Genomic DNA, 20462 nt, shown 5'->3' on the forward strand with positions numbered 1-20462 from the left:
TTCTGTGATGCTGCTAATAAAAGAAATCATGAAAATGAGTAATTTTAACAAACAGAATTCCCCTCCTCCCCCCCCCCAATGTGTAAGTCTGAATTCAAGGTGCTAGCTCTAGGGAAAACTTTCTCTGTGTGCTCAAAGGAACATCCTTGTCTTTTCAGATTCTTTCCTGATTCCTTGGAGACTTCTAAATGGATTGCCATCAGTCTTCTTCTATCTCTACTCTGCAAGTTTATCTATGTCGTTAGAGTTTAATTCAAAATATATCCTACATCAATCCTGCCTAATTAACCTAGAAAAGAAAACCTCTTTCCCAATGGAAATATAACAATAGGCATACAGGTTAGGATTTATAAGACATGTATTTGGGAAACATAGTCGAACCCATAATATATATTAACAGGAATGACAAAGAAGCATGGTTCAGAGAATTAATTAGGGTACTTTAGTGGTGTAGTTCATAGACTGCTGCCTGCTCCTAACCAAAAGGTGGAGAGTGCATAGGGTTTCAAATCCACCAGAGGAGAAAGATGGGCAATCCCCTCCTGTTAAGATCACAGCCTTAAGAACCTGATTGGAGGTCACTGTGAGTTGAAATTAAAGAGTAACATTATAAGACTAAGTGATTGGCCAAAGTGAAGTTCTAGATTATTTTTAGTATCTAGTACAAGGTGCTAGTTTATGGCATTGTTATTAGGAATAGGGAATGTAGAAGCAGTCAATAACGTATTTGATAATGATAAATTCAAAATTATTCTTTCATAATAGTCTACAACCATTCTTTCCAACTTGATGTCTTTCAATTCTTGGTAGATTTTCAAAACATCGTACAGTGAGCTGGCACCAGACGGCTATGAAAATGTTACAAATATCGTACCACCATATAATGCTTTCTCAGCACAAGGCTCACCTGAGGTAAAATAAAGACTTTTTTTAAAAAATTAAAACATTTATATATTTCTTTGTTATATAAAACTTAGGTAGAAGACTAAAATCAAAGGGAGCTTAGCAATGAGGTATTTGAGGGTTGTGATACAGAAACACAAGTAGCTTGAGGATGAGAATTATTTTAACCTAAAACAATGAGAAATGAGAGCAAAGGAATAAAAAAATAAAACTCAAACAACTGAGTATGCATATCTTTTAAAATATTATATAGATATTTTAGATATTCCAGACAATCTAATGATGTTTTAAGCAATTAATCAAATAAATGAGCCTAGTTAATAAAAGACTACAAAAAAATTAAAATCTAGGGAACTGAATGACCCATATTTGCTAATCCATAGTTTGAAATTCAGTGATGTACCTCTCTTCCCCTAATGCATTCAGTTCAATTCACCAGGTGCTCCAAGGGAGAACAATGTTATTATTAGCTCCTCTCATGATATTAACTGCCTCTGAAACCCTCTGGAGGATCAGCTATGTGTCAGTTTCAATTTAATGACACCTAACAACACCTCCTCCTAAGAAAAACAAATGTGGGGGGGGGGAAATGACAGAAAATTAAAAAGAAAAACAAAACCCTAAAACCCCACAACCCAACAACAGATGCTAAGCAGACACTGCCCTGAAATAGTAGTGTAACTGCTGAACATGCCTTGAGTTCAGAAGGAAAAGAAGTATTTGTATGTATTTATTTCCTTTGATCAAAATCTTTACTTTTGATTTTATGGATTGTATCATAGAAGTTCTTAAACACCACCAAACTTCTTAAAAACCATACCTTGGGAATTTTCAAGAAATAGAAGTTTCTATTCTTGAGCTCCATATACAATGGCAATTTCTTTAAAACAGGGCCACATATAAAACATATATTTGTTCGTTGTCATATATTTTCTAACTGTAGAGAATGTTGAAAAAGTACCTAAAGATTTCTCTAACATTCCTTTTTATTAGCCATAAACCAGGAAAGACAACTTTTGATGATTCTGTACTGCAGAATAAGTTTGTTTAGTTTTCTCTTTAATATAACAATGTTGTGTATGTGTGTCGTTGTTGTTGTTGTTGTTGCTATTGTTACTGTGTTGTTATTTCTTCTCTACAGGGAGATCTTATATATGTCAATTATGCTCGTACTGAAGATTTTTTCAAATTAGAAAGAGAAATGAACATCAACTGCACTGGAAAGATTGTGATTGCAAGATATGGGAAAATCTTCAGAGGAAATAAAGTAATATGGTTTTTGCTTTCTTTTCTAGAGGCAAGGAGGTAGGATATCTCCTGTTAATGTGAATAATCAGCTTGTATGATAGTTCTTAAAATTATTTTCATAATACTGTTCTTGAATTTTTATGGTTTTTCTAACAGAAAATCCTGGTTTTCTGTTACTTCACATACCTAGATGTAGCTTTGGTGACATTGTATGTAGGGAATTGTGTTGCTACCCCAAGGGCTGTGTCCATTTGGCAATTCAACAGGGAACTCTGAGGGAGAAAGATGAGCAATCTCTTCCAGTGACATTTAAAACCTCTACAAAACCAGCATACAAGTCACTTCTCACTGGAAGAATTAACAAATTTAGAAATGAAAATGTTTTAATTTAAAATTATATATAGAGTTGTTGTTGTTGTTATGTGCCGTCCAGTCGCTTCCGACTCATAGCGATCCTGGGTACAATAGCCCTAAACTCTGCTCTGTCCTGTGCCAATCGCACTGTCTCCAATACACCCTGCAATTACCCCCGTAACTGAATCAGTCCAACTCACACAGGGCCTCCACCCTCCCAAGCATGATGTTCTTCTCCAAGGACTGGTCCCTCCTTACAACATGTCCAAAGTATGTCAGACGAAGCCTCAGTATCCTTGCTTCCAAGGAGCAGCCCAGAATGAGTCTGTTTGTTCTTAGTAGTCCATGGTACCCTTAATACTCTTCTCCAGCAATACAGCTCAAAGGCATCAATTCTCCTTCTATCCTCCCTAGTCATTATCCAACTCTCTGATGCCTAACATATGATTGCAAAGACTATGGCCTATACTAGATACACCTTAGTCTCCAGAGAGACACCATTGCTCTTCAGTACTTTGGTGAGGTCCCTAACAGCAGACTTTCCCATTGCAGTATGTCTTTTAATTCCTGGCTGCTGATGCCAAGAATGTTGTTGACTGTGGAGCCAAGCAAACCAAAGCTGTGAACAACCTCAATCTCTTCACCATCCATCCTGATGCTACCAATTGGTCCAATGGTGAGGATCTTTGTCTACTTGATATTGCGCCTCAATACATATTGAAGGCTGCAGGCCTTGACCCTCTGTAGCAAGTGCTTCAGGTCCTCCTTAGTTTCACAAGCAGGGTTGTGTCATCTGCATAACGCAGATTGTTGAAAGATCTTCCACCAATCCTGACACCACATTTCTCCTCATAGAGTCCAGCCTCCCTGATAATCTGTTCTGCACACAGGTTGAAAAGGTATGGAGACAGAACACATCCCTGTCATATGCCCTTCTCAATTTTGAACCATACAGTGTTTCCTTGCTCTGTTCTGACGATTGCCTCTTGGTCCAAGTGTAGGTTTCGTATTAGCACTATCAAGTGTTCTAGGATTCCCATTTTTCTCAGAGTCAACCACAGTTTGTTACGATCCACACTTTCAAATGCCTTTACATAATCAGATAGACATTCCTCTGGTAGTCCCTGCTTTCAGCTAAGATCCATCTAACATTAGCTACAATGTCCCTAGTACCACGACCCCTTCTAAACTCAGCCTGGACTTCTGGCAATTCTCTGCTGATGTGCTGTTCCAGTCATTTTTGGATAACCTTCAGTAGAATCTTGCTTGCATGTGAAATCTATGATACTGTTCGATAGTTTCCATGCTCTGTTGAGTCACCCTTCTTTGGAATGGGAACAAATATAGATCTCTTCCAGTCAGTTGGCCAGGAGGTTGTTCCCCATTTTTCTTGGTACAATCTGGTGAGCATGCCTAGGGCAGCATCTGTTAGCTGTAATATGTCAACTGGTATACCATCTATTCCTGGGGCCTTATTTTTTGTCATTTCCTTCAAAGCAGCCTGAACTTTTTCCTTCATCACCATAGGCTCTTGCTCATATATTGTTTCATTAAATTCTTCTGTGTCTGTCAATTCCTTTTGATACAGTGACTCAATAAATATTTTCATCTTCTTTTAATACTTCCTGGATCATTTAATATTCTGCCTAAAGCATCCTTGATTATAGCAACTCGAGGTTTGAATTTGCTCTAGAAGATCAGTGGTAATAATTCTATCTTCTATTTCACTGGCTCTGTGTTCCATCTCTTCAACTCTGTTAATTTGTCCCTCTATGAAACTTTGGACCTCATATTTTGGATTGTGATTTTTTTGTTTTTCAGGGGATTTTATTGCCTCATTTCTTTTATCTGCAGTGTTTTGTATTGTTTTTTTAAGCTCCTTCTGGGTTTTGCTTGCAGTGTCCTGTAATTCTTCAAATTTGTCTTTCATCCATTGAAAATATTCATTGTCCTTTGAAATTCTGTGTCAGTAAGTTCCATCAGACTTCTGGCTTCAGAAAATTTATTGATACTATGTCACCTTTTGGGGTAACATCTTGCTTTGGGCTTGTGTGGGATGTGAGGTAGCCTCCTTCTTAAGTGACATAGCTGTGGTAGAATTTTTCATTCCTGAGGCGATGATAAGTTCTTGATCTGAAGTCACTGTTCCAGAAGAGGGTTGGGCAGTTACCTTGCCTGCTTTTCTCTCTGAATTTCTGACCCAAAGGAAGTTTCAGTTCAGGGCCTGTGAAAGCAGCCTTTTCTGCTTTTAAATATTGCAAATCAAGGCTTTCTGGACTAAAGGCAGTTAGCTGACTGAACGTGAGGAGATGCAAAGCAGAGTGTAGAGGTACAGGTGCTGGGCAGGCACAGGCACGGTGTGGGCAAGGCATGGCACAGCCATGGGACAGGTGTAGGGTGGGCACAAGCATGGGATGTGTATGGGTATGAGACAGACATGTAAGCAGGGCACATGCACATACGAATGCTAGGCAGGCATGTGTGCAGACTTATGCTGATTTGGCACAGGCAGGAACCTTACTCAAATCCCAGCTGTCAGGCCCACTTTTGGCATCCTGCTTTTGGTATTCTGCCTTTGCTCTGGCCTGCCTTTGCTCTGGTCTGCCTGTGCTTGTATATTTGTTTTTATCTTATTACTAGAAATGTAAATATATAAGCAAAGATACTAAATTACTTCTCCTCATTACCCAAATTTATTGCCCAGTTGTAATTCACCTCAATAGATATTTCCAGATTTTTTTCTGTGAAATAGAAATAATCAGTGTGTATAGGTCTGTATGCATATTTTACACACATTGTGGTTTTGTATTAAAAAAGGGACTACACACTTGCATAGTATGCATATGTACATTTATATATATAATATATGGTAAAACTTCCTTTTTCATTAAGCTATAATCATAGTTCTTTTTCTGTGTTAATCTTTGAGTTACACAATGTAGTGGCTAAGAAGATAGTATTATTGATTCATGCTGACTGGGTTCCAGTCTTGTCTGAACTCCCCTTTTCTCTATATTTTTTACCCTGAGCAATTGCTTAATTTTTCTGTGCCAGTATTTCCTTATATATAAAATGGGAAACTAAAAATAGTATACTCATATACAGTCATTATTAAGATTAATATTAGTTAATATTAAGTTAATAATAATAAGTTAATATTAAGATTAATATTAGTTAATATTTGAAAGCGTTTGATAATGAATGATATGAAGTTATTTTTTAAAGTAATTTCTATTAAGTGAATATGTCATTGTTTTAAATGGCTTAAACTAATTTTTTAGAATTGTTGTTGTTATGTTGTTAAGTGCCATCGAGTCGCAGGCGACTCATAGCGACCCTATGAAGGAGAGTCCTCAATGCTTGGGTACCTTTCATCCTCTCTCCAGGTTTGTAGGGTTTCCAGAGGCAAGCTATTATGGAAGTGGATGGCACTCCTCCTTCCAAGCTTGTTTTAATCGGCGAGCTCCACCCCACTCTCTGTCCACATTGGGTAGCCACCCGTTAACACATTTGACACATCAGTGTCACAGTGTTCAGCCTCACAGCAACCACAAGTGACCATGGTACGGCAACTTGTACACCAGGGCTATATGACCTAGAGGAATGTCTGAAGAAAAACAATGAAAGACAGGCCCGAGGGCCACGGATTAAAATTAATAAACAATTAATTCACTTATTCTCCTTTTGATGGACACTTGGCTTATTTGAAATTTGTTACACTAAAAATCAGTTCTGTGAACATGCTTATCCTTTATAACTAAGCATTTGTGTGAAGACTTTTATAATGATTCTTGAAGTGTACTAGCTACATCATAGTATGTTGCTGTTGTTGTGTGCCTTTGAGTCAAACCCAACTCATAGTTGACTCTCCAGTAATTTTCCGAGGCAGTAAATTGAATGAGAAGGAGATTTCCCATTCTTTTCCTATAGAGCAGCTGATGGATTCAAATCATTTGCCTTTGGTATTGCTCTAAAGCTTCTTACTACTAAGTTACTAGAGCTCCCTATGACTTAGTAGAATCTTTCAGAACTGATAAACATCATTGACTAGCCCTCCAAAAAGTTGTGACAGGTTATACCTACAATTTATCTTGTTTCGGTTTTTAATTCCTGCAATTTGTAAACATATTCTCTGAATATTGAAATGTGTTCTAGTGAAGGAATAATCTGTATTCCTAACTAAATAGCTTTTTGTATAATATTCTGATTATGAAGAAATTTTTATTAGAATATGTCTACATTTATGTAAATATATGATCTACATTTTTACTAAATTATTATATAAATGTTGTTGTTGTTTATCATGGAGTTGGAACCAACACACAGCTGGTGGGTTTTCAGAGGCAGTTAATCACACAGGAGGAGATTGCCCATCCTTCTCCTGCAGAGCAGCTGGTGGCCTTGAACTGTGTGCCTTTGAAATTGCAGCAGAGCTTCTTGCCAGTAGGCCACCAGAGCTCCCTTTTATATATATAAAAACCCACTGGAGGGTCAGCTACAGGTCGATTCTGACTCTATAGAACATAACAACAATAGCAATGATATATATATATATAGATAGAGATAGAGATAGAGATAGAGATAGAGGTAGATAGATATAGATATATAGCAAGGGCAACAGGAGACCAAAATATATAAGCTTTTTAATCATAACCAAACACCTTGAGAAATAAGTTGCTGGTTATTGACCTTGGGACTATGGTCTTAGGATCATCAAGGTCAATTGCTATAATATAGACCACAAAGACAATGTTCTATGTACTACTTTGGTGAGCAAGCCACCATTTAAGGTACAACCATCGTTCCCCCCATTTTTTTTAAGAAAAAAAAAGGAAAAGGAAGCAAAGCAAAGACATATAGAAACAGTTAACTCAAAGAACTGATAGACCATGCAGTCTCAACTTCCATAACACTAAAACCAGTTACTACTCCTAATCACTCAAAAAAAGGTCACATTAGAAGATCGATCCTAAATAGACTCGGCGGGGGACAGGGGGATTGAGTAGTTGAGGGAGGTGAATATGAAACAAAACAAAACAAAAACATTTTAAAAGCCAGGCTTACTGATCTGATAGACTGGTGAAACCCTGAAGATTATTGTCCTTAGTAAACCTTCTATCTTGCAACGAATCTTACCTCTGTGGTTCAACTTTCAGCTAAATGGTAGGCAGGCTTATTGATCAATAACTCTAGAAAGCCACTCAATCCATAGAATAAGCAACCATATAAGAAAAAGGGTAGACTTTCCCTAAGGATAGAACCCAAAGGAAGGAATTACAGAGAGGAAGTAGGAAGAGTTAAGTTGCCTACTTTATCATGTGCCATATATTATAGGATGAATGGTGAAAAATATTTTCAGAACAAAAACCAAAACACACAGTCTAGTTGGGCAGACAGACATTTAAAAAATATTTTAAAACTCTACGACTCATCTTACAATAGAAATACATAGAAACTATAAAAATAATACAAAACTATAGAAATAATACAAAGAAGAGAAACATTAATTTTGTATTTTTTTTGGTCATTAAAAATGTTCTATAGACAAGGATTTGAGTAGAGTTGTATTCGGTAAGTGTGATACTTGAATTTTATTTATGGCAAAGAGAACTTAATGTTTAGTAGTGTAAGAAGCAGTAGTGTGTAAAATTCCTTAAAATACAAAACATATGTCATTTGTTATTTTTTTCTTATGAAGTATATATTATCCTTGTAGGTTAAAAATGCCATGTTAGCGGGAGCTATAGGAATCATCTTGTATTCTGATCCAGCTGACTACACTGCTCCTGGGGTAGAGTCATATCCCAAAGGATGGAATCTTCCTGGAACTGGAGCTCAGAGAGGGAATGTGTTAAATTTGAATGGTGCTGGTGACCCACTTACTCCAGGCTATCCAGCTAAAGGTAAGGATTGAGTCTGTTAAGGTCAAGAAATTCTTGCTTCTTATAAACGGGACAAAATTAAATATCTTCAGAGTGACATTAAAATGACATGCAATTGCAATATTTTGGATTATTGTTCTTGGAAATTCAAGAAACATTTCCCCTTCATTAAATTTTAAATTTTCAATACATATAGGGATGAGAGATGGATATTGATGTTCTTTAACTTTTATAAGTGTTATGTTGTTGTTAGGTGACAAGTTGATTCTGATTCACAAGGATTTCACATTCAACAGAAGGGAGCACTGCCAGGTTTGTTTAAATAAATGTCCTTCTAAAAACTTCTTCAACAGAGTAAAAAGGAAAGCCACAGACTGGGAAAAAATATTTGGTAATGACATGTCAAATTTTGGTTCCTGTGGACTTGATTTAATTTTCCTCAGCTTCAGCCTGAACTTGTATATGAGTCATTGGTGATCTGTTCCACAATCAGCACCTGGCCTAGTTTTCACAGCTGATACTGAGGTTCTCCTGCAATTCTTTCCACAGATGTAATCGATCTGATGCCTATGCATACCATCAGGTGAAATCCATGTGTATAGCCTGTGTTTATGTTTCTTATAAAATGTATTTGCAATGAATAAGTCATTGATTGTGCAAAATTCTATCATTTTATCTCCAGCTTCATTTCTGTCACCAAGTCCATATTTTCCAACTTCTGATCCTTTTTCTCTATTCCAGCTTTTGCATTCCAGTCACCCATTATTATTAATGCATTTTGATTGCATGTTCGATCAATCTCTGACTGCAAAAGTTGGTAGAAATCTTCTGTTTCCTCCTCTTTGGCTCTGGTTGTTGGTGCATATATTTGAATGATGGTGGTATTCACTGGACTTCCTTGTATGCATATGGATACTATTATCCTGTCATTCACAACATTATAATTCAAGATGGATCTAGAAATGACTTTTTTTAACTGTGAAAACAATCCATTTTTTTCTCACCTTTTCATCTCCAGCATAGGAGATCAAATGATACTCTGACTCAAAATGTCCCATGCCAGTCCAGCTATTTCGCCAGTACATAGTATGCCAATATTTATGTGTTCCATTTCCTTCTTAACAATATCCAGTTTTCCTACATTTTTGGTTCTTACATTCCATGTTCCAATCACTACTGTCTGCTTACAACTGTGCCTCCTTCTGTTCCCATACATAGGGTTTTCAAAGGCCTGCTATTTCGGAAGTGGATGGCCAATCCTTCTTCCTAGTCTTAGCTGTGGGAGGATATCAAGAATATCATCCAAGAAGAATGCAAAAGGTCATTATAAAGACAGAGGAGGAAGAAAAGACCAAGATGGATGTCAGAAGAAACTCTAAATATTGCACTGGACCACTGAGAAGCCAAAGCAAAGGGAAGAAATCAAGATATTAAGGAGTTGAACAGAATATTTCAGAGGGCAGCATGAGAAGACAAAGTATTACAATGAAATATGCAAGGAGCTGGAGTCAGAATATCAAAAGGGCTGAACTCGCTCAGCATTTCTTAAGCTGAAGGAACTGAAGAACAAATTCAAACCTCATGTTGAAATACTTAAGGATGCTTTGGGCAGAATATTAAATGATCCAGGAAGCATTAAAAGAAGATGGAAAGAATATACAGAGTAATTGTACCAAAAGGAATTGGTGGACATAGAAGAATGTCATGAAACAACGTATGAGCAAGAGCCTGTGGTGATGAAGGAAGAAGTTCAACCTGCTCTGAAAAACTGGCAAAAAACAAGGCCCCAGGAATTGATGGCATACCGATTGACATATTTTAACAAACAGATACTGCCCTGGATGTGCTTACCAAATTGTGCCAAGAAATATGGAGGGCAACCAACTGACCTACTGACTGGAAGAGATCTATATTTGTTCCCATTCCAAGAAGGGTGATCTGACACAGTGTGGAAATTATCGAATAATATCTTTGATATCACATACAAGCAAGATTCTGCTAAAGATTATCCAAAATCAACTGGAACAGCATATCAACAGAGAACTTCCTGGAGTGCAGGCTAGATTTAGAGGAGGCTGTGGAACGAGGAATATTATAGCTAATATCAGATGGATTTGGCTAAAAGCAGAAAGTACCAGAGGGAATGTGTCTGTGTTTCATTGTCTATTCAAAAGCATTTGACTGCATAGATCATAACAAATTGTGACTGGCTCTGAGGGGAATGGGAATCACAGAACACTCGATTGTGCTTAGGCACAATATATATACTTGGACCAGGAGGTCCAAGACCAGGAGGCGGTCATGAGAATAGAGCAAGAAAACACTGCAAGGTTCAAAATTGGGAAGGGTGTGCATCAAGGATGTGTCCTATCCATATCTTTTCAATTAAATGCAAAGCAGATTATCCAGGAGGCTAGGCTCTATGAGAAGTGTGGCATCAGGATTGGAGGTTGACTCAGCTATCTGCTTTATGCGTATGACACAATCTTGCTTGCTGAAACTGAGGAGGACCTGAAGAGCCTGCTACAGAGGGTAAAGGATTGCTGCCTTCAGTATGGATTGAAGCTCAATATCAAGAAAACAGAGATTCTTACTGCTGGGCCAATTGTAGCATCATGATGGATAATGAAGAGATTGAGATTGTTGACAGCTTCAGTTTGCTTGGCTCTTACAATCATCACTCTTGGTACCAGCAGCCAGGAAATGAAAAGACAAATTGTATTGGGAAAGTCTGCTGTCAGAGATCTCTCTGTGGTACTGAGGAGCTATGATGTCAGTCTGAAGATGAAGGTGCACCTGATACATGTGCATTACAGAGCTTGCCAATGACTAGGGATGATAGAGGGAGAGTGAATGCCTGAGGGCTTTGGTGCTGGGGAAGAGTATTGAATATACCATAGCCTGCTAGGAGAACAAAGTTCATCCTGTATAGGATGAAGCCAGGCTGCTCCTTAGAGGGAAAGTATCTGAAGCTCCGTCTGACATACTTTCAATATGCTGCAAGGCGGGATCAGTCGTTGGAGAGGGACATACTTGGGAGAGTGGAGGGACAGTGCAGGAGAGGAAGATCCTCATGAGATGAATTGATCCCATCTCTGGGGTAATGGGGATAGGAGTGTTGGAGACATTATGATTGGCAAGGGATAGAGCAAGGTTTAGGGCTGTTGTACATAGGGTTTCTATGAGTTGCAAGCAACTTGATGGCACATAACAACAACAAAAACAACAATAACAAGAATTGCAGTCAGCTTAAAATTGTCTTTTCTAGCCATTATACTAGCCTTTTCTGGTCACCAACTTCCTTAACTATAGACACATTGTCTTGCAAATCATCCACAACTATAGGAATAGGATAAGAGAAGGAGTGCTTCCTACATTAAACAGCAAGACTTGAGGGACACTGGAGCAAGACCCTGGTGAGAAGGAGACCCTGGTAAGGGCAAGAGCCTGGTGGTGAGACTCTGGTAGCAAGACCCTGATGATGGTGGTGGAGATACTGTGGCAAGGTGTAACCAAAGGCACCCTGAGATAAAGGCCACATTTACAATTTTGCTGTTCTTGCTGGACAATTGGAGAAGCTGACTTAAAACTACTTTAAGGCAAACCTTCCTAGATAATTGAGGAAACCAGAGGCTTCTTTTTTATTTTTTCTTGTTGTGTACCATCAGATCAGATCAGATCAGACCAGACTGGCATAGAAGGAGATTGCCCCTCCTTCTCTACTGGACAGTCTGGTGGATTTGAACCTTGTGCAATCGGGATTCAGCACAATTTCTTGCCACTAGGCTACCAGAGCTCCCAGGGGCTTCTCAAATTTATATTGCTGAACTGACACCAGGACTTTTACTAATTAAGAAAGTGTGTGTGTGTGTGTGTGTGTGTGTGTGTTTGTGTATGTTTCATACTGGTTTATCTACAAAGTTCGTATACATTGTTTTTCATACCAGATCTTTCTTATTTTTTACCCCTCCCATCAAATTGTGCAATCCTGTGACTAATACTGCCCTCACCTCCCAATCCTCATTCTCCTTCTACAATAGTGGTTTTATATAATATTTGTTCTTATGGGACTTAGTTCACTTAGCATAATGCTCTTGAGTCCCAAGTTAAGTAGTAATTTTCAGAATCATTGCTCCTACATGCTATGTAATATTCCATTGTATGATTGTATCATAATTTCTCAATCCATTCAATTGTGAGTGGACATTTGGACTGTTTCCATGTTCTTGCAATGGTGGATAATGCTGCTATGAACATTGGTGTACAAGTAAGTCTCCATTTATGCTTCAGTTCTCATTCTCACAGGGTATATTCCAAGCAGAGGAATAGATGGTTCATATGAAATTTCTATGTTCTGTTTTTTAAGGAGGCATCAAACTGCCTTCCAGGGTGGCTGTACCATTTTACAATCCTATCAACAATGTATGAGAGTGCCTATATTGCCACATTCTCTCCAAAATTTATTATTTGCTGTCCTTTTTAACTTTGCCATTGTTACTGGAGTCAGATGGCATCTCTCTTATTGATAGCGATTTTGAGCATTTCTTCATGTGTCTGTTGGCCATCTAAATTACTTCCTCTGTAAAAATTCTTTCCTTGTCTTTTGTCCATTTTGTAATTGGATTATCAGTCTTTTACTTGTGGAAGCCCTACAGGCTTCTATAAACTTTTTATATGAGTCTCTTGTCTGAAATGGTATTGGCAAATGTTTTTTCCCCCACTCAGTAGGTTTTTCCTTTCATTCTCTTGGACAATGTTTTTGATATGCACACAGATTTTATCTTTAGAAGGTCTCATTCATCAATTTTATCATCTCCAGATTGTGCATTTCTGGCTGTATTTGGCAATCTCTTTATGATGTAGACTAGGCTTTCTAAGCTTGATTCCAGTTTCTCTCTTATGAACTTTCTCATTTTGGGCTTTACTCCCATGTCTCTGATATACCTTGAGTTGATTTTTGTGTATGGTGTGAGATGTGGATCCTGTTTCCGCTTTCTGCAGTTAGCAGTACAGTTTTACCAGCACTGTTTGTTGAAGAAGTTGTCATTTCCTCATTTGATAGGCTTTATTTTTATAGCTTTATTTGATAGGCTTTCTTTTCATGGGCCTATTTCTGGGATTTCAATTCTGTTCCACTAGTATGTGTGCCTATTGTTACACCAGTACCATGCTGTTTTTGTTACTATCGCTGTGTAGTAGCTTTTGAGGTCAGGGAGTGCTATACCTCCCACTTCATTTTTGTTTCTCAGAACTGCTTTGCTTACTCAGAGTTTCTTTCCTCTTCACATAAACTTGACAATCTCCTTGAAAAATGAATTTGGTAACTCCATTGGGAGGGATTGTGTTGAACATTTAGATTGCTTTTGGTAAGATTGTCATTTTCATAATATTGAGTTTTTCTATCCATGAACAGGGCACACTTTTCCATTTCTTTAGGTATTTTATTATTTCTATTAATTATACTATTTATTATTTCCATTTCTTTTAGGTCTTGCTGAAATGGTCTGTAGTTTTCTTTGCTTAGGTCTTTTGTAACTCTAGTTACGTTCACTCCCAAGTGTCTCAATTTGTGGTTGGCTATTGTAAATAGTAGTGTTTTCTTAATTTCCTTCTCTGAGTTCTCTTTGTTATAGTAGAAGAATCCCATTGATTTTTTAATATTGATCTTATGTCCTGCCACTATCTTAAAGTAGTCTACTAGCTCTAACAGGTTTTTTTGTTGAATCCTTGGGGTTTTCTGCGTACACTATCCTATCATCTGCCTATAGAGACAGTTTAACTATCTCTTTGCCTTTTATTTCCTTCTCTTGTTGTATTGCTCAAGCAGTTACTTCCAATACAATATTGAAGCGGTGACAGTGGGCATCCATGTCTGGTCCCTGCTTACAAGAAAAATTATTTTAGTCTTTCTCCATTGATGGGACCACTTATTCCATTTCTCTGGGGGAAATTATGCCTGGAAAAAAGTAACAAATAAGGGCACAAGAGACAAACAAGATATAGAGACAACACAGGACTGTTACAGCAAGACAGGAGAGAACTGGATCCTCTCTCCCTGCTCTCATCTTTATTTATACCTTCTGAAAACAAAGAGATGGTTCACAGGGAAATAGAAACTTTAAGGGTTACATCATAGAGCCCAGGGGGGCCGGTACAAGTAGAAACCTTAAGATTACCTTAGGGCTGGGATGGGCTGGGTACATAGTTAGATACATTCAACCAAGACTTCTTTGTATCATCTTGCAACAACCTTATCAAGAGCCGGAATAATAATCAAAGTCAGTGTCTAAAGATGTATGAGAACTGCTTGTAATCTTTCTTCTCAGAGTACCTTGTGAGATCTGCTTGCAATCTTCTTTCTGAAAACACCTGTGTGCAAAGCACACAGCCATATTCTAAGGATGCAGTCCTTTACATTTCTTTGGTTCCCTACACTCCATTGAGAATGATATTGGCTCTTGGTTTTGCATATGTATACTTTTCACTATGTTTAAGAAATTTCTTCTATTCTATTTTGCTGGGTATCTTTACCAGGAAGGGGTGTTGGATTTTGTCAAATTCCTTTTCTGCATCAATTGCTAAGATAATATGGTTTTTGTTATTTGCTTTGTTAATATGGTGTATTATGTTGATTGTTTTTCTTATGTTGAACCATCCTTGCATGCCTGTTATGAATCACACTTGGTCATGGTGAATTTTTTTAAGTGCTTTTGGATTCTCTTGGCTAGTATTTTGTTAAAGATTTTTGCATCTATATCCATGAGATATATTGGTCTGTAGTTTTTTTTCTTGGTAATATCTTTGCCTGGTTTTGGCATTAGGGTTATGCTTGCTTCATAGAATGACTCTAGGAGTATTCCTTATTTTTCAACTTTTTAGAATAATTTAAATGGAATTGGTGATAGATCCTCTCTGAATCTTTGGTAGAATGCAGCTGTGAAGCCATTTGGTTCAGAGCTTTTTTTGTGGGGAAGTCATTTTATGACTTACTCAATTTCTTCTTTTGTGATGGGTCTGTTCAAATGTTCTATATTTGACCTTGTCAAACTTAGTAGGAAATATGTCCATTTCCTGTAGGTTTTCAAATTTGTCAGAGTATAGCTTTTCATAGTACTCTGGTATTAGCGATTTCATTTCATCTGGTTCTGTTGTGATGTCACCGTTATAATTTTTTATTGAGTTATCTGTGTCTTCTCTTTTTTTTTTTCCTTTTATTAAGTTTGCCAGTAGTTTGTCAATTCTATTGACCTTTTAAAAAAACCGACTCCTGATCTTACTTATGGTTTCAATTGTTTTTTGTTTTGTTTTGTTTTCTATCTCATTGATTTTGGCCTTGTGTTTATAATTTCTTTTCTTCTAGAGGTTGTAAGATTAAATTATTGTTCTTTTTAGATTTTATGAAAGTCTTGAGTTAGAGCATTAATTTTTCTTTTTTTTTCCTTTTTTTTTTTTTTTGATGTGTGTGTGTTGCTATGAACTGCCTAAGGACTAACTGCCTTAGCTGTTTCCCAGAGGTTTTGGTATGTTGTATTTTCATTTTTGTTTCAAGGAACTTTTTTATTTCATTCTTTATTTCTTTTATAACCCAATTATGTTCTACCAGAAAGTTATTCAGTTTCCACATGGGTGGTTTTGTAAACTTTACTTTCCTGTAGTTAATTTCCAGTTTTATGGCATTGTGATCTGAGAGGTTACTTTGTATTATTTCAACATTTTTAAGTTTGCTTTTGTGTTCTAATATGTGATCAGTTCTGGAAAATGTACCATAAACACTTGAGAAGAAAGTGAATTGAGTTTTAGTTGGATGCAGTGCTCTGAATACATCTACAAGGTCGAGTTGGCTGACTATAGTTTACATCTTCTAAATCTTTGTTGAGTTTCTTTTGGTTTGACCTATTCTTTGGTGATAGAGATGTGTTGAAATCTCCTATCACTATTGTGGTGCTGTCTGTTTCTTTCTTCCATTCTGTTAACAACTGTTGTTTTATGTATTTTGCAGGTCTCTCATGTAGTACATAAATGTTGACCAAGGTTATGTCTTCTTGATCTATTATGCCTTTAATCAGTATGTAATGCCTTTCTTATCTTTTATGGTGGTTTTCATTCTGAAGTCTATTTTATCAGAGATTAGTATTGCCACTTCTGCTTTTTTGAAAAATGTCAAATATTTCGCAAATTTTCATGTCATCCTTGTGCAGGGGTCATGGTAATCTCTGTATCATTCAAATTTTAGTATACGTGCTACCAAAGTGAACACAGGAATTGTGTTTTGCTGTTAATCAGGCTTGGGACTGATGGACTAAACCTGGGTTTACACTGTAAGATATTCTTTGCATCTCCAACTCCCCAACCAATTTCACTAATAAACCATATCTCGGTAGCACAACTGTGAGCTAAGTCAGTGAGTAAACAGTGAATATGAACCCATATGGTTGGTGGTAATAGGTGAGAAAGCATGAAGGTGGCATTTCTGAACCTAGCAGCTTCATAAATGGGAATAAGTCAGACTCAGTCACCTCCATCTGCATGATGCACCCTCTTCTTTCACATGTATGATTTCTAGATTAATTATTATTGTGCTCCTGAATTTCCATTTTTCCAGCATTATTTCTAAAAAAGAATCACTTTTCCCTACAGAATTATTTTTCAACTTTGCTGAAAACCCAGTAGATTATTGTGTGTAGCTCTATTGCTATATTGTCTATTTGCCTTTAAACTGTCTATTTTGACATTAATATTTCAGTCCTTTGAATACAGTAGCCTCGAACTTCACTTGTAGATCTTTCAACTTATAATTAATCTCTTTCAGAATAATTTTAGTTATTAAAGGTTCTTTGTATTTTCAAATGAGTTTTAGAATAAAATTTACAGTTTATACCAAAGACCCTCCTGGTATTTTTATTTAATTTCAATTTAATCTGTAGATTAACTTGGAAAAATTTGTATCTTAACAATATTAAATATTCTGGTCTATGAACAAAGTTTAAATCTCCATTTATTTGCATTGTGTAGTTCTCACTATATATATTTTGTGACTCTTTGATTAGAATTTATTTAATATTTTAAAACTATTGTAAATGAAATAATTTCAGTTTCCAATTGTTCCCAATTGTTTCCAATTGCTAGTAAATAGAAATACTATTTGCTCTGCAAGGATTTTAGTTAAGAACAATCAGAGAAATTCTCTGATTTGACACATATGAACTCAGTTTATTGCAAAATTATATACATAATACAGAGAAGCCTTCAAGATGTTATAGATCAGAGATCAAAGTAATAAGTCCAATGTTTAAGTCCAAATATTTAACTTTCAGGTATTTTCCATAAGAAGTTGTCCGGCCTTAAAGATTAAACCTCTCTGCCAGTGTTAATCTACCAGCTACTCCAAAGTAAAAAGATAGGTTGATACAGGCACTATCCTTGAGGGTGTAGTAGTCCTTCAGTGACTCATACTTGCTGGTACATCCATCTTGTAGAGAAACTTGGTGAGGTGCATGATGGGCACTGCAGGGAGTGCACCCCTCCCTGTCTTCTCCTAATCCCTATCTCCCCATTCTCCAGAGTATTCTTCTCCTTTTGGTCTCTAACACCCTCATAGAATTCACTGGAGAGGCTGATGATCTCCTTGTCATTCAGGGACCCTTCTCCTGCTCTAGGACCTTGCCCTGTTCCTCCTTAGAACCATTGGGAGCCTCTGTCAGGGGATAAGCAACATAGAAATTGCTTTTCATCTCACATCTTTAAAAAGTCCAGGGACCAATTTGTAGACAATATCTTGGAGGGTTTTGTCAGATCTGTTGCTCAGTTGAGGTCAGGTTTGTGGACCTGCAAATCACACATAGGACAGTATTTGTTGGTCTTCAGGTAGCACACAATGTAGGGTTTGAAGAAGGAATGCAGGCACTCCATAGTGATAGTGGCATTGATGAAATATCCCGACAGAAGGCACACATGAGGTGAGGATTCAGCTCTGTGATCTTGATCCCTGTGATTTGATGCTTGATGCTGTGGTGGGGGTGGGATGTCCAACTTCCAGATGCGCAGAAAGGATTTGAAAGAGCATGGCTTGGATCAGACATGCCTTAGTCTTAAAATTGGCACCCTTGCTCTTAGCATTTTGGAGAGGTCCTTGACAGCAGATTTTTCCCAAGGTAACATGTCTTTTATTTTCTTTCTTTTTTTTTTTTTTTACTTTCCTTAATTTGACTCTTTTTTTAATTATTGGTTTGTTTACGAAGGTCCCATACATTATGTTTAACACTATTCTTCATACACATTGTGTTTATACAGTCATTTTCGTGTTTTATAAAATTTATAACCATTGGACCTTGCCCATAGTACCCTGTTTTTTTTCACCCAGATCCTTCACCTTTCCTTGCTTCCCTCACTGCACCCACTAACCTGTGCAACCCTGTGGTTTAGCTCACACCTATCCTCACCATTCTGCTCTCATCCCTCCCTCCCTTGACTTCTTATACATATCTATTATTACTGTAATAGTCTTATGCAGTATTTGTCCTTAAGATACTGCATTAGTTCACTCAGCATAAGGCTCTCCAGCCTCACCCAAGTTACTTGGTATTTTTTTGAAATCTTCCTCCTGAGTGCTGCACAGTATTCCATTGTGTGAATTTACCACAATTTCTCAAACCATTTGGTTGTGATTGGATTTTTTTGGCAGTTACCATGTTCTTGTGATGGTGAATAATCCTGCTATTAACATTGGCATACAAATATCTGTTTCTCAGTTCCATATATTTTGCCCATTTTGTAATTAGGTTATCAGTTTTTTTTTCTATAGATACAGAAATATTCTGTAAACTTTTCTTGAGTTTTCTTGAGTTTGAGACCCTCATCTGAGCTAGTATTGACAAATGTTTGTTCCCCATTAGTAGGCTTTCTTTTGACCCTGTGTGAAAAAGGTTTTGATAAGCACAGAGATTTAGTCTTAAGTCAGTCCCATTCATCAATTGTATCCTTTCCAGATTGTGCATTTCAGGCTGTATTTGGCACTCTCTTTATACCATACACTAAACCTTCTAAGTTTGGGCCCAGGTTATCTCTTATGAATTTTATGGTTTAGGCTTTACTCCCATGTCTCTGATACACCCTGAGTTGATTTTTGTGTACGGTGTGAGATGTGGATGGCATTTCAGCTTTCTGCTGGTAGCAGTCCAGTTTTGTCAGCAGCATTTGTTGAAGAGATTGTTATTTCCCCATTTGATAGGTTTTATTTTCTTGTCGAATATCACTTGACCATATATAGATGCATCCATTTCTGGGTTCTTGATTTTGTTTCGTTGGTCTATGTGTCTGTCATTGTACCAGTGCCACACTGTTTTGGTTACTGTCACTGTGTAGTAGGTTTTGAGATCAGGGAGTGCTATGCCTCCCACTTCTTTTTTGTTTTTCAGAAGTGCTTTGCTTATTTTGGATCTCTTTCTTCTCCAAATAAATTTGATAATTTCCTTTTGATCTCCTTGAAAAAGGAATTTGGTGCCAGTATTGGGATTGCATTGAACATGTGGATTGCTTTTGGTTGGATTGTAATTTTCACAATGCTGGATCTTCCAATCCACAAATTAGGAACATTTTTATACTTATTTAGATTTTTTTTATTGTGTCTTGCAGAAATGTTTTGTAGTTTTCTTTGTATCTCTACTTAGATTCACCCCCAAGTATCTTAATTTGTGGTTGTTGTTGTTGTTGTTGTTGTTGTTATGTGCTGTCGAGTCGTTTGCGACTCATAGTGACCCTGTGTACAACAGCCCTAAACCCTGCTCTATCCTGTGCCAATCGCATTGCCTCTGACACACCCATCCCGATTACCCCAGTCACTGAATCAATCTACCTCATAGAGGACCTTCCCCTCCTGCACTGTCCCTCCACCCTACCAAGCATGATGTCCCTTTCCAAGAACCTGTCTCTCCTTACAACATGTCTAAAGTATGTCAGACGAAGCCCCAGAATCCTTGCCTCCAAGGAGTAGCCTGGTTTAACCCTCTCCAGGATGAGTCTGTTTGTTTTCTTGGCAGTCCAGGGTACATTCAATACTCTTCTCCAGCACCACAGCTC

The 20462-nt window shown here is 37.3% G+C and overlaps 1 protein-coding gene and 1 pseudogene across 1 annotated transcript in view; one reads left to right on the plus strand and one right to left on the minus strand.

The window, feature by feature from the left end:
* The window catches only part of NAALAD2 (N-acetylated alpha-linked acidic dipeptidase 2), a 114433-nt gene that overhangs the window by 14248 nt on the left and 79723 nt on the right, over positions 1-20462 (plus strand). Inside the window, exons 4-6 of the mRNA XM_006903226.1 lie at positions 811-912; positions 2045-2170; positions 8222-8408. Coding sequence (XP_006903288.1) covers positions 811-912; positions 2045-2170; positions 8222-8408 — 415 coding nt within the window. The remainder of the gene's footprint in view (positions 1-810; positions 913-2044; positions 2171-8221; positions 8409-20462) is intronic.
* LOC102876205 lies at positions 17729-18466 on the minus strand (annotated as a pseudogene).

This window comes from Elephantulus edwardii, unplaced genomic scaffold, assembly GCF_000299155.1.
Source record: "Elephantulus edwardii isolate Elephantulus edwardi_28Jun2011 unplaced genomic scaffold, EleEdw1.0 scaffold00544, whole genome shotgun sequence".
Classification (NCBI taxonomy): Eukaryota; Metazoa; Chordata; class Mammalia; order Macroscelidea; family Macroscelididae; genus Elephantulus; species Elephantulus edwardii.